The sequence below is a fragment of the Cariama cristata genome, unplaced genomic scaffold (assembly GCF_000690535.1).
Source record: "Cariama cristata isolate BGI_N322 unplaced genomic scaffold, ASM69053v1 scaffold17910, whole genome shotgun sequence".
In the NCBI taxonomy this organism is placed as follows: Eukaryota; Metazoa; Chordata; class Aves; order Cariamiformes; family Cariamidae; genus Cariama; species Cariama cristata.
This window is the reverse complement of record NW_009596581.1, coordinates 14335-30030: the sequence shown is the minus strand read 5'-3', so window position 1 is coordinate 30030 and position 15696 is coordinate 14335. Positions and strand designations below refer to the sequence as shown.

General features: G+C 39.2%; 1 protein-coding gene across 1 annotated transcript; it reads right to left on the bottom strand.

Annotated features, from left to right (window-relative positions):
* Window positions 1–447: 447 nt before the first annotated feature.
* On the bottom strand, window positions 448–13792 carry PELI2 (pellino E3 ubiquitin protein ligase family member 2; the record flags this gene model as incomplete). Its single annotated transcript, XM_009706756.1, has 4 exons — window positions 448–1898; window positions 5318–5506; window positions 6188–6385; window positions 13670–13792. Coding segments are annotated over 4 exons (1077 nt in total), but the record flags the coding sequence as incomplete, so codon positions are not given.
* Between the last annotated feature and the right edge of the window lie 1904 nt (window positions 13793–15696).

Below are 15696 nucleotides of genomic sequence, written 5' to 3'. Positions count from 1 at the left end.
ATGTACCACCCTGGTGCATATATTTGATTACATTTGAATGTTGTTTGATTTGCAAACATTTGAAAAAAATGGATACAAACACATCTCAATCTGCAAAAAAAAAAAGTGACAGATGGCAGCAAGTTGAAAACCGAACAAAAAATACTCAGCTGAACTAGCAACGATGCTCTCCTTACAGCATTCTGGCTAGTAAGTGAGCTTAAAAAAATAACTTGTTTTTAATTGCTTTTTTATTTCAAAACATAACAGCATATAACCACAATGCATTGAAGCACTTGAGAATCTAAACAGTCCCATCCGTGGGCTTATATTTAAACACAGACTAAGTGCTTTCTTGAATTCAGGTCTATGTAAATAAGTTCTGGATAAGTTGTACCTAAACCTTTGTCTTGCTGTGGCACCTCCCCTTCATTAATACAGTTTTTAAAGGCTCGCTATATCTCAATTAACCCAATGGTCCTGGGCATGCAAGGAGCAGTTAGGGCAAGCTAAGTTAAGCAGAAATAAAAAGGCCAGACTACACATATACAGAACATTGGCTTAAAAACCAGAACTAAGTACGGAAAAAAGTAAAGCAGTTTTACCAGGTGCAGGTTAAATGGAGGAAAAAAAAAGAAAAAAGAAAGAAAAAAAAATCAGCCATATACCATACATAATGAACAGTGGGTATCTATTACACTGAAAGGAAATCAATGCAAACAGAATTTCCTCAGTTTCAAGTAATCTTTGATGCCTTTTTGGCCAGCTGTGTTCCATAACAGATACTTTTAACAGCTTTTATAATCTACACTTTAGGCACCGACTTTTTCTCTTACATATCCAATTATCTCTAGTGAACATTCACCTATGGTTGTCCACACATTCTGCATTAGCTCCTTGAGAAACTATTTAAGTTAAATTATATTGCAAATTAAAGTCAGTTACATTCTGCATGTTCCTTCTAAATTTGAAAAATAGGTTTTAAAGGCTTGTCAAAGTTTAGAAGAAAAAACCTTTCCATTAAAAAATCTTAGCTTAAAAAAATCATTAAGACACCTTTTTCTGATCCAGGGTACTAATAAAAAGATTACAAATATACTACAATTTGACCAAGAAGACTTCATGAATATGCTGCTTTTGAGCATGCAACACCACTGATATCTGTCGAGTTCCAGGTATCAATGTATCCTAATTCCACCACAATCCCTCACAATTTCCTTGTCAGTTCCCCATCCCCACCCTACCACCCTATTAATAACATTATAAAAAAAGGTAAAATCTAGAGTTAGTGGCAAAAAATCTTCACAGTAAATTGTTAAAGAAAATGTTATTGTGGTCACTGCAGAGTGGTATCAGTCAACTGGACCCTGAAAAATTAGCTTGATGCAGTTGTGTTCCCCAGACAGCTGTGTTGCACAAAAAGGGCAGGCAGCATGAAATGCATGAGTACCATGAGGCAGGGGGATTTGAGACCAATATTTTGCAGATTTCTCGGAGCACACATGTCCACAAGGAGTGAAAGCATGAGTTGGAGGACCAGCATCCACATAAAAGCCCGCTTCACAACCAAGCCAGAGAGGCACATAGGGACCAATGGTTCTGCACATAGGACATTCCCGCTCATTAGCTTCTGTGTCACTGCGATGTCCCCAGTTGTGATAGCCATGAACATGACCACAGCTGAGGTATGCCCAAGGCTGCTTCTCTTCTACCACATCTTTACGGTTGATGCTGGGAAATGCTAAAGTGTTTAACCCAACAGGACACTGTGGCCTGGCAGCGTTTATCTCCTGTCGCAGAGCTTCAATGTGTTTCTGAGTTGGAGCATGAAACAGTCCATCTGCTGTTCTCCACAGAAGGGTGGCTCCACACAGGTCAATGAGAGAGCCATCTTGTAGGACGTTGGTCTCGTTTTCTACCTAGTGGTGGAACACAAGGATAAGTAGTTAGGTCTGAGAGCTTTTACAGCCAGCTGAGTTAGTTCTGTAAACGTGTCATCTTTCTCACCAAATCATTACCCTCCCTAGCACACTACCTAATTTTGTCTTATTGTTTCCTTGTGGCCCCCCATTTGTCTGAGTCTATCTCTTGTGTCTTACCCTATATTTAAGATTATAATGAGCATTGGTCTCTTATTCTATGCTTGTACAGGAGGTCTTAAATTTGCAACTGTTATGTGCTATGGCAGTACTAATTATTATACACTGTCTTCCTGCCTGTAAATCTTTGGGAAACGTACTACATTACAGAATCACAGACTGGTCGGGGTCGAAAGGGACCTCTGGAGATCATGCAGTCCAACCCCCCTGCCAAAGCAGGGTCACCTACAGCAGTTGTACAGGGTCGCGTCCAGGCGGGTTTTGAGTATCTCCAGAGAAGGAGACTTCACAGCCTCTCTGGGCAGCCTGTGCCAGGGCTCTGCCACCCCCAAAGTACAGAAGTTCTTCCTCATGTTCAGGTGGAACTTCCCGAGTTTCAGTTTGTGCCCATTGCCCCTTTACCTGTCGCTGGGCACCACTGAAAGAGTCTGGCCCCATCCCCTTGACACCTGCCCTTAAGGTATTTATAAGCGTTAATGAGATCCCCTCTCAGCCTTCTCTTCTCCAGGCTGAACAGACCCAGTTCTCTCGGCCTTTCCTCATCAGGGAGATGCTCCAGTCCCCTCATCATCTGAGTAATCACTCACGTCTTCACAAATACCCCCTACCTCTGAGCATGCTACTTTTTCTCTCTAATACTGATTCTCTATATGCCTTTGTCATGTTTAAGGTAAGACATGACAGACTGAAGAGGAAACTTGCCATTCCTTAAGGGCTGTATTAGCAGCAGACTGTTCCCCTGGAATTCTTTGCCCACATAGACTGGCAGAGGCTGCTCACGCAGCAAAAGATCCTTTTTGGATTAAAAGCTGCTACCAAAGACACACCAGCTGTCCTGCCACTCAGGTACCATTTTTTTGGCTTGTTGCGAGTGTAAAGCATTTTGCAGAAGCATGAACTCCCACAGCGTACCTCATCAATGGTGAAACTCTTCTGCAGATACATTAGGGATAAATGACAAATGCAACACTAGCTACAGGCACAGGTACTTGCATAGATTATCATTACAGCAGAGTGAATTACCAGTGGAATTTCTCAAGTGACAAGTTCTGCAAGTGAAGCCACACAGGCTCAACTTCTGAACAATTAACCACCCCAACTAGTTAGGCCCTGTATTTAATGAGGTATTCCATGCAAATACAGCCCCAATGTACACTGCCTCATGGCTTCTCTCATCTGACTAAAAGCAGGTACTTAAAACATTTTCAAGGGATTATGCCAAACATGCGGCGTGCTTTATTTTAATGTCACAAACATATAAGCACCTTAAAATATTCTTTATTTTAATGTCACAAACATATAAGCACCTTGTGCTATTGTTACCAGTTCAGTAATGATGAATATATATTAAAAAGGTTCTTTATGAAATTGAAAAGGAACACAGACCTACTTTATACATAGAAAGGCTTTATACATAGAAAGTACATAGAAAATACCACTAAGGCAAAACAAATACCCAAATACAAATACATTAAGTAGGTCACATGAAATCATCATGTCTGCCTAAGAATACTATGAATGACAACCAGTTTGGCATTTACATTTTAATCCAGTTTAAATTCACAGATTAACTGTGGATCATCCTTGCACAAAACACCTAGATGGTACAATACAGACTAGAGATAAGAAGTCACCAGTGTAAAGTGCTGCCAGCAGAAAAATTCGTTGGTTCAAGTAGAGATGAGAAGCGCCTTGATTTGATGCACTTTTCAGATAATTCCTTCACAAACAGCAAAGTAAAAAAGCTTTCTCGTATGCAACGTGTTCAATTCATTATACAGTGTGCATTTGGTTTTATGAACCCAATCAACGAATACTGATCACATCAATACCAGTGTGCCATGTAATTTTATTTAAATGAGAATTCAAGTCATTCTGGATGCAGAGAAGGGAATTTATTTGTTTTAGTATGCCTTTCTTTAGCAGCACTAAAAAGGTGTTTTGCTATCCACGTACAAAGGGCACAATTGCAACATCATCTGTCCTAGTCCCTGAGGCGATGTTTGCCTGCTACCATTAAAGTGACAAAGCAATTTATGTACTGCAGGCTGCCTACTGAAAACAGAACAAAAATAGTCAAACTCCGTTTTCCTACATCCTTTAAGCAGTAGGTTTTCTGCAAAGCCAATGGCAAAGCTGAAAAGTCAGTTTAGTGCAAGTATGAGGGATACCTCTGATGCCATCAAGGTAATGGGAACTCAAGGTAGCAGCACAAAAGCAACTGTGGCATGGAGAAGGATATTCCCCCCAACCTGCACACTTAGTCTTGAAAGTCTAGCAGCTGGATGCTAAAGTTACAAAAGAAGATGTGAAGATGCCCCTTGAACATCCTCTCACTTCCTACACCTTACCTTAACAAAGAGCAGAATGGGCTTTTCCAGGTCTCCAGGCACGACAGCATTCTAACCAACCCAGAGACAAACAGGACTTCTGGGGAAGTTCATCTGCCTGACTGGAAATATGGTTGCTTGTATTTCGCTGGGCTACTTCTATATGGTGGTTATTGTGGTGTTTGATTATTTATTTTTTTTTCCCTTCTTCTCCTTTGAGGGCAGGGGGGAAAGGGAGGAGTGATGATGGCATTCTCCTTCATAGGCTTCAGAGATCTTGGGAAAGGGAAAGAACGAGAGCGCTATGGGAATTGCCTCCCATCTTCCATGAAGAAGCGAACACATTCTTTTATGGGAATCTCTCTCCTGGTTATTTATGCCACAGGTCTCTATGGCAGCTGAAATCTCTCACTTTTGGTAAAGGCAAAGCCCATCTTGCTTCACAGGATAAAACAGGAATAAACTTAGCAGGGCTTCTCCTATCTTCCTAGTGGCAGGTAAATCAAACAGAAGCTGTGTTATCCAAACTTGTTTTGCATGCAAGTAGACTCTTCCTTTTAAGACAGTACTGCAAAAGACAGCTCTCCACACAGTAACTTCCAGATGTCCCCACGTCCCAGGAGAACATTTCAGAGATGGAGATTCAAGAGCAAATTTTATTTAGCTTTTACACTCTATGCTAGTTCAGTTGGAAAAGTGACATTAGCAGAAAACTTAAAGAGTGTTCTCGTGTATAAGCAGAAGCAGAATAGCAGGACAGAATCTACTGTAACACGCATCTACTTAGATGATTTCAGTGCCCACTACCCAGGGACAATGCTATTACGCTGCAGTCACCCTATGACTTGCCTCCATTCAATGCCATGAAAACAAATATCCTTAGTTTTATTTTAATTACCAGTTACTTACCAGTTTCCCTCTTTGTTGAGCAGATCTGGTTTCCCGGAGAGTGTATACATCACCACAGACTGAGATTTCCCGCCAAACTCCAGGTTTAGACTCCTCCGTGAACCCTCCTTTTGGATGCATGACCAGCACCCCATTAGTTGTCAATCCATCCATGTGGCCATCAGGATTTTTCCACTTTGCCGCTTTTTCCTGCGTGTGACAACCACCCCAAGAAAGAAAGTTTGTCTAAAAGTTTTGCACACTAAGGTTTTACTAGCACTGTCTAAAACACAAGATTTCCTCACCGGCCAGCAGTGCTTAGACATAGATTTACAAAAAATAGCATTTTTAAGAATACCTTGTGCCAGAGTGGTAACATCTTTTGCTTATGCATCTTCAACTACTATTCTATCTTAAATATTATTATTTTTAACTCAGTTGAGTGCCTCTGACTGCAGGTCAGGTAAGAGCTAACGCCTCGAAGGCCAGTAGCATACTCCTAACTACCATAATGGAATACCATTGCAATGGGCACATCCTCTTCCATAACGCAGCTTATGTGCTCCTTGGTCTTCAGCACAGAACTGCAACAGTGACTTACTCACAATGACTATCAAGAATATATCAAACAAACCTAAAGAAAATCCACTAACAGTTACTAAAGTAGAGCTTCATTGTTAAAGTCAATTATGACCATGAGCCCATACTGGTAATAAATCAGGCACATAAAACTGCAGTTTCTACTTAACACTGCAGCTGGTACACTGGAGTAATAAAAGTCTAACGACAGTATAAGTTATCAACTAGTACAAGGAAATTTGGGGTCTTGAAAATAACAGAGAATAAAAACAGAGTCTGCTTGTACATAACATAATTATTAGTAGTACTTACACCAAGAAATATATTTTTAGATGAGTCAAATCCAGCTGCAAAAATCCTTGCCGTGTATGGTGGGCTCCTGTCACAAACAATCCTGCACGCAAAACGGGATATGGTGCTTTGCGTAATCTGGGTTTCATCATTATTTTGACTTCCAGAAATAGTATCTGTTACTACAAAGTCTATGGGGCTTTCTGTTGACCTCCCAACCTGCAAAAAAATTAAGACAATGGTATAATTGGAAAGTGCCATAGAAACATCAAACATTAGGGACACAATTTTGCCAAGGTAATGTCGATGACATCAGTAAACTACTGTCTACTGAATTTTTAGATGGCAAGATCCAACCAGAGACTAATCTGTATTTTCACATTTGTCCTAGGCAGAAACACGTCACTGACGTGGCATGACAAATTTTCACTTACTACCACTGATGTACATGCTTGCCCAGTACAGTTGCAAATGTTTGCTAGAGTATTGTCAACAGCACGGAGGTATTAATACCTTGCTATTTCATAACCCAAGCACAGCAAATTACTTACCACTATATTCTGTCAATTAAGAAAACGCTAGCTTGCAATTACAAGTTTCACTCACATTTCTAGTTCCAAGTTAATTTGCCATGAAAACAAAGGACTTTTTTTGTAGACCCAGAACTTGGTTATTTTGATACATCACAACAAAAAGCTACCCACCTTCATGTTTTCAGAATTTGTAGTTCTAGAACAGAAGAGTTTTCTGTTTTCAAACCCACCATATGACTAAATTTATTCCTAATCATGCACGTGCACGAGTAAAGAAGTTAAAAAAAAAACAACTTTCTTCAGCAGAAACAATACACAGTTGATCAGTAGGCAAGACTATTTTTTTAATCTTGCCATCTATAATTTTTAATTCTAAAACTGGAAACATCTAAACATCTGGAAGAGACAACTTCATTACAAAACGGACAGAGGGATCTGACTGCCAACCAACATACAGTGAGATTTTATCAATACAGGCAAATTAGCATTACACCAATTTTGACCATAACTGGGAAAGTGGAGCTGAGGAACAAGGAATGGAAGAGAATATTCATTTTATAGACACCTTGTGATCAAACAGAGAAAATGAAGAATATTCTTCACATGAAACTACCTTCAATATCAGGCATCTACAGTTATATAAACTCCTCACTAAAGACGATCTCATTGTCCCTCAAGAACTTACATTCTGCTTAGCTTCTTGCTCTTCAAAGCCAGCTATAGGAAGACATGTATGGTTCCATCATTAACAAACATCTCTGCAAACTAAATTTGCTGTGAAGAAACATTATTCAAGAGTCAAGGAAAGTGATATTATTAATACTTAACCCTTGTCACAACTGAAGTGACAGCTACAGTACAGGGATCTCTCCCATACTTCCCTTCTGCTTTCAGTTCTACTTTGCAGTGTGAAACTGGAACACATGTCCAAATTCACGTCTTAACTGACACATCCAGTTACATTCTCCATATAACGCATCTCAACCCGAGTATAAAATGTGATGAGCTTGCTGCAAATAAAGCACCAAGGAAATACTAAAAAAAGGCCTAATCAAAAGTATGCACTTCAATTTTTCACAGAAAGTAAAGTGACTACTAGAATACCCAAGAGACAGAGTTTCAAAACTGTTTAATATGGGACATTTCTGATTTATATAAGTTGACAAGTTGAAGCTAAAACTTATAAAGTTATATTCTTCCTTTTACAGTATTATTCCTAACCGGTTTCTGTTTCCCCTCCAAAGCAATTCCTGCTAAGAGTCAGCACTGACCAGCAGCAGGAAGCTTATTCATAACTTTTGACTATTCTCTATCTGTATGTGAAGTCTCTTAAATGATAATCAATAACAAATATGAAATAAATTTGTCCACAACCAGTTTCTGCCTGTTGCGGTCTCTCAAATAGATCACTCAAAGCTTTTAGATGCAATTAAGAGAAAAACCTGCCTTATTTTCCCTTAAAGGATGACAAAACACACAAGTGTTTGCTCCCAGTCTTCCTCACATCATACTAAACAGTCAACATGAGATCTGAATATGTTTGGATATAAGCATTAAAATCTATATACAAAGCTTTTATGTGGTTTTTAAAAAATATCTGAAGTTACATGTAATATTTTAAGCAAAGTAATTACTTTATATAACTCATTTGTGTCACAAGATGGTCTATATAAAACATCAAATATTTTAAACACTTGGTTTTCTTTTGTTTGGTTGAGCTTTTTTCTGTTGAAAAAGTTTTTTAGAGGATGAGTCTTATGTATTGTGCTACCTTTGCAACACCAGAAATTATTGTAAGAAGTGGCCTTCAAAATACGGCAATTTCCTCATGCTCCATATCAAATCAAAATTTTGGGTTTCAGATCACTTGAAAAGAAAGCCCCTCAGAAACAAATGAAGAACCTGATGCTATCAACATTTACCCACCAAAAATTTTAACTCATCTGACGTTGCAGTCAGACTACAGTCACTACAGACCTAGTTCCATTATTCAGAGCTACTTTTTACAGACTTTATTACTCATTTTTCTTCCATTTACCTCTATAGCACAGAAGACTTTCTAGTAATTTTAGGCTGTATTTTGGGACTCTTCTTGTTAACTGTGTCATATTATATATTATTTCACTAAGTTACTTCCAATAACAAACCATAAGTCTTCTACCTGATGCATAAGACAGCTTCTGTTGTCTACACTACAGGTTATTGTTAAGAGCTGTGTAAAAGCCAGGCAGTCAATCAATTTGCTAGTATCTACCGTCAATCAAAGAAGTGCTATTAAAAAACACTCACTCCTGAGACAAGGCAAAACCAGATAACCTGCCAGCAGATAATTTAACAGCTGCAGATTCTTGGGCTTCAACAGAATTTCACTCTGATGATAGGGAGAATTGGACTACGCATCTTCTGAAGGGCTGTTCTTCAGGAAAAAGAAATCAATTCTTCATATTGAATGTACCTGCTTTTTGTATAAGCTTCTAGTTATTTAGGGTACAGGCTACACATTTTGGCTCCTTGTAGTGGTACGAACAGGTTTAATCAACCCATTCTCATCCAGTCAAAACCATGAAGGATTAGGTTCTCCTCCAACCAATCCATCATCAACAGAATGCTTACTAGACTCAGAAGAAAATCTTCATTTTTAGCAGTATATAGACTTTAGGAGAGGCCAGATGGAACATGTTAGTACATTCTTTTTGTTATTAAATGATGAAATCTCATCTGGATGTCTCTAAGACAAAGGTACACAGTAGCAATTGGTACACAAATTTCACTATAGAATTACATTAAAAAAAAAACAAACAAAAAACAAACCACACACACCACAGCAGAACAACAGTTCAATAAGTACAATGGGAATAAAGACAAAAAAAAAGATTATTCCCCAAATCAAGTACAGGACCATTCCCCAAACCAAGAACAGAATCACATGACATGCCCAGGACAACTTTCCAATGCATCTTCGAAGCCCTGGTGCAGGAGGTTGTGAAGCCATTTGTTAACTTGACCCAGCAGATGTTTCTCAGGTTACTGAGCAGGATATAAGCAAGCAGGGAAGACAAGAGCACCCATTTCTGCATTGTTTCCAGCTTTCAAGAAGCCAGAACATTCCTAGTTAGTGTTTTAAGTAATATTTTCACTCTTCAAGAGTATCCTTACTTGCAAATAACTCTTCATGTTATCTTCAGAAAAAAGCTAGTAGAAGAACAGGGGGTAGGACTATTCCTATATGAAACTTCATCACGCATCCATTGAATATGCATATAACCTGCATGGTTAACAAATGCTGTGTCTATATGGGGAGGGGGGGCAGGTAGAGTACGTGCATGGTGATATAAACCTCTTATTAACTGCAAAGTTATACACATGAAAATATGGTCATTTTCTTTTTATTATGGAAAATGCCCAAAAAATTGGTATTCAGACAGCCTGAACGCTGCTCTTCAATGCCTTCTGAATTTCTTTACTGCCCCATGTATAGTCTCCCCACATTTTCCATATATGCCCTACTTCCGATAAGCATCTACTCATGATGCTTCTTGGTTATAAACTTGGAAAGCATAAAATAAGAAGCTATTCTGGGTTTGCAATCTTCAAAAATTTCCTGTTTTTTTCTGGAAAAACTGCAGACTACAAGTCACCAACACAACACTTCTCACATTTTCCTTCAAAGAAAACAACTGACAACAGTCTGTCAAAGTGGAAGAAGGAAAAAAGGTGACAGTTTTTTTGTGAACTGTGAATCTCCCTCATTTTCACAGGAAATCAGCTCTGACCTAATGGATTCAGTCCTCACAGGTCAGAAATGGCACCGACCAAGAAAACAAAGACCTCTGCTGTCCCTTTTCCCTATTTTGGGTCCCACTGACTAAGGTGTTACTAACAACCGCCATTCTAAGCTTCTCCCATTCCTATGGTTACCTTAGTGAAGTCATGCAGTGCGACTACCTCATTTCAGAAGGGCAGATTGAGATTAAAAAAAAGCTAAGTAATTTGCCCAAAATACATGTTATCAGGAGCCAAGGAGGGTCCTCAAGCTTTAAGGACCTCCTGCAGTCCAGGCATTATCCTTCCCTTTTCAGCTTCCACATCCTTGTCGGTGTTCTACAAAAGCCAGGAAAACACATTTGAAAAGCAAACGGCAAACTCCAAGGATTGTCAATCCAAGTGATGCTTGATCAACAGTAAGGCTTTACTCTGTGGATCAACAGACAACATGTAAGTTGTCAACGTGTACCACAGGGCTGCACAAAACAGTCCTCAAGTAACTTTTCTCTGACTGCCCACAGTCAGATTACTGAGAATAATTAAAATCTAATGGCTTATCTAAATAATGCAAACCTCTTCAGCTGCTGTTTGGCATCACTTGAGCAGCAAAATATTGCCACAGTCTACCAGACTGTTCCATTTCCCATTCTCACAGCTATCAGCCCCTCTAGGCCAACGTGTGGAGTGCGATCCTCAGAAAACAGCCACAGAGCGCTGAACCATGAACCAGGACACAGTGCTTGAGGTCAAGCTGAGATCAAGTCACAGCATGACAGTCTACACATCTTAACACAGAAGAAACAGACTGCACTGAAAAGAGGAATTTTAACAATACGGAAGCCTTAACCCTCACAAATTAGCCATTTGAGGGAGCACCAGAAGGACTAAGACACTCTACCAACATAAGATTCAGCTCAAAAAGTTTTATTGTTATTAAGATGGGATAGTTTGACCTGTTAGAAGCCAAACCAGTCACATAACTACAAATCATAGAATTGTTTAGGTTGGAAAGAACCTTTAAGATCATCTGGCCCAACCATAATCCTATCAACAGTGCAGTCTACCACTAAACCACATCCCTAAGCACCACACCTACACATCTTTTAAATCTCTCCAGGGATGGTGACTCCACCACTTCCCTGGGCAGCCTCTTCCAATGCTTGACAACCCTGTCCGTGAAGAAATTCTTCCTAATATCCAGTCTAAACCTCCCCTGGCACAACTTGAGGCCATTTCTTCTCATCTTATCACCGGTTACTTGGAAGAATAGACTGACCCCCATCTCACTACAATCTCCTTTCAGGTCGTTGTAGAGAGCGATAAGGTCTCCCCTCAGCCTCCTCCTTTTCTCCAGGCTAAATATATGGCAGATAATTCCCTGAACCACAGGCAGTCTCTCATAGGTGAATTAGTACACAGGCCAAAATTAGGGTTTTTGTGACATTTCACCAGGCACACGATTGCTGCAGGAAAGAGAAATCATGATCTGTGCTTATAAAGTGGCAGTAGGAGATGTGCACACCAGTTCCAGCCACGGAAGTGCAGTAGGTCTCTCGATCAGGCTGCACAGTCCAAGCTGTCTCACTGCACTAGCCGATGCAAATTCCTCCTCTACTGAGGAGTATCAATGGATCTGAAAGGGGAGCAGGGAAAATATGTTGTTAACTGGGCTACGCTATGCTTAACTAGCCCATTCCTCATTAAGCCAAACCCCTGCTTTAGAGCCAAAGCATCCTTAATTAGCTCCCTTAGCCTACTACCTTAGACAAGGGTCATTTGAACCTTGAACCTGTGGAGCACTGCTTTTCTATGCTGCATGTCCTTGCCTCAGGCTGCTAGACTTCATTAGTGACAGCTAAGCACCCCAACCTACCTTAATTCTTTATCAATACCTCCCCCCAAGTAAAAGCTGTAACCACTACTAGGATAATATGCAATCAAGAAAAGAGCTGTCTATACAATATGATCAGAAAAGCAGCTGTTCTGCAACTCTTTATTAATTTTGTGTACACAAGAAGTAGAAAAATTCCAGCTTTCAGAAATGGCTTTTCAAAATTTACATACAGGAAAAAGTTTCACTGGAGCTACTCAAGGCACAAAAGCATCTTGCAGAGATAAACAAGTATCACACAGTAACCCAAAAGGATGGGTTACATTTTTCTTTTACTAGTCAACATAGAAAAACCTATTTCAGTTCACTCTGGCTGCGCGATCCTTCACACAGCAGCAAATGAACAAGACTGGTTTTTAATCAATTCCTATTTGGACCTAATCATTCCAAAGTCACACTGGGAAAATTTCATATAGAGCAAACAACAGAAGCCACATGAAGCAAAAGACATCTTGACAGAGCTGTTTCCTCTTCAGTCAAGAACACTCAACTGCTTACCCTTCTAAATATGAAATACGGAATGAGGAGGGTAACAACTCATGATAAGATTCTGTAATTAAAGAGGTCACTGACAAGATGACCTGATTAGTCTAGATTGGAAAAGGTTGTGTGTGTTTGGTTTTTTCCAAGCTTGAAATCTAAGGTTGTACAGAATTTCTGCTCTCTTATTATATATAAAAATAAGCATTGCACAAGAAAATAACTTAGGACACCAGAATGTTAGATAATGCAGAAAAACACAAATGCATACAGGGGAGAGTGAAAACATGTTGGATAGACAGTAGCTTAGAGAAACTCGGCATAGTCTCCTACACCATTTGATATATTTGCACACCCTTCACGAAAAGTTTTCTTCATCATTCTATCGCTAGTTTGTCTCCTTTACTGCATGGCTCCCACATTTCCCTCCTTACCCTCACTTTTACCTTCCTCCTTTCCCCACCCCATGCCCTACTCCCATCCACCTCCTCTTTACTCCAGCTACTTGATTAACTGGAGGGTGGAGAGGTATATTCTTGTGCTTATTCATGAATCCAAACAGAGCACTCATTTCTTTCTAGACTATTTGTACAGTTGCTACATCGTCCTTGCAGAAAAAGTAGAGTACAGTGAAAGCAGTAAGGATATTAACAGATGGCACTGGTTTGAGAGGAGCAGACAACGCAAAATTTGAAAGTGTTGCCATATGAATGCAACTGGGTTCAACCCTGGGAATTCCACAGATCACAGAAAATACCCAGAAGAATATAAAGGAGAACTGTGGGTCCGTATGCTGCTTTTAAAAAACAATGCACGTATCGCATAGAGCCTTACCTGAAACATGTCTGTATCTTTATCATGAGTATACTCCACTACAACAGTCTGGTTTCTGGATAATGTGTAAGAGATACTGTGCTGACCTTTACAGCTGATTGCCTGTTGAATAAAAAAATATGTCTATTATATACAGCTTCCACAAGAATATTATAATCAAATTCATTTCACTATATAAAAACCTCTACTATGATCAGGAAAAGCAGTGTATTGTAACATTTTATTACAAGGTTGGGTAAACACACACAATAGGAATTTGTTTTGTTTTTAATGGAAACCCCCAAGCTCCACTTGTTTGTTTCTAGTTCAGAAGTACCCAATACCTACCATTTTCATAGTTTAGACTCCAAACACATGCTTTTCTCTCTGAAATTATATTAAGTTCCTAACCCTTATAGGAACTTGTACCCCAGCAAAGACTTGGGGTTTAGGGTTCTTTGGTTGGTTGGTTTGGTTTTAAAGCACACGAGCAATACAATTGATTTCCAGTTAAAAGTGCTGGGATTTCAGAGATATCATCACAGTTAAGTAGATTTCTAGTTATATCAGAAAGAGCCCAGCAATTTTATATAAATTGTGACAAAAAGCGAGCACTTTCCACCTGGTTTTCCTCATTAAAGGGTATTTCTTACTACCTGTCAAAAGAAACTGTAGATACGGATATAGCATCAAAGACTAAATAGTATTTCTGTATTTAAAACAAGACTAGAAGAGGACAATTCCTGTATCTCACTAAGACTGAATTCCTTACTTGTTAAAGCCTTCCCAGGTTTACACCTCTAGGTTGCCTTTTTACTAGTCCAGCAACTACTTCAGAGAACAGAACAGAGACATCACCTCAACAGAAGAGCAGTCCCAATTAAAAAAAAAAAAAACACACTGAAAAACACTTTTCCTTGATGAATTAACACAAAGCATAGTTGCCACATCAGACAGCCATAAACAGGGGCAGGGCCAAGCAGTCCTTTCAGAACCTCCAAGACTCAGCACACAAAATCTCTGTGGCACTGATGATCGTTTCTCAAGCTTAAAGACTAACACTCACTTCAAATGATTAAGCAGTGTCCAAGTGTAATTGTGCTAGCCGTACAATGTAAACGCACTAGTAAAAGCTTCAGGACAGAGGGGAAACAAGCTGAGAAACTAAATCTATTGGCTAACAGGGAAATATATGTAAATATAAGGTCCATATAACTGCACACAATTATGAAAGGTAATGACTGTTGCTGCTTAGAAAACACTTTGCAGACACTTAAGTATTGAATTAATAAGTTAATTAAAGCTTTCTCCAGTTTTCTGCTAAGGGGGGTAATTTTCTAGAAGAGGTTCTCTCACTAGCTCATTCCTTCAATGCTGCTCTTCACCTGCAAAATTCATAGATAGAGATGATTAAACTAAGCAACTAAATATATTGTACTCATTTGTCACCTCTCACAAAAGTCGAAATGATCCCAAAGCTACAGATCAATTAAACAAATCATTAAAAGTCTTACTGAATGCTGGAGGTATTAAAAAACATCTACGTGCATACTAAAAGCCTACTAAGGGTTAGCAAAAGCATTTGACACAGAATGGCTGAAAAAACATAATGGAGGAATTGTTTTTTGTAAACCTTGTGCATTTACAGCCACAGATTAGAGACTACTTTTACAACATGCCTCTTGCTGGAAGCTCTTAGCAGCTCCAACATTTGCTAAAGATTTAGGCTTAGGTGATAATACCTGCAGGCAAAGGATTAGGGAAGATGACCTTTTCCAGTACCTCCCAGTACTTTTTTTCTGCAATGAAACTCCTAGCAAAACTTCAAGCCATAAAGCCTGGTTTTCCTGATTTTGTTTCAAAACAGTTGTAACAGCTGAAAAGTGAGGTAAACATATTTGGTAATCAGCAGATTTGAAATTTCCCAGTTTAAATTTACAGTGTTTTGTAATAACCATTATGCTGGCACAAAGTATGTTGCAAGAACAAACGGCATCTTGAGATGCGATTCAAATGAAGTCACTAACACTTTCTGACCTGCTAGGACA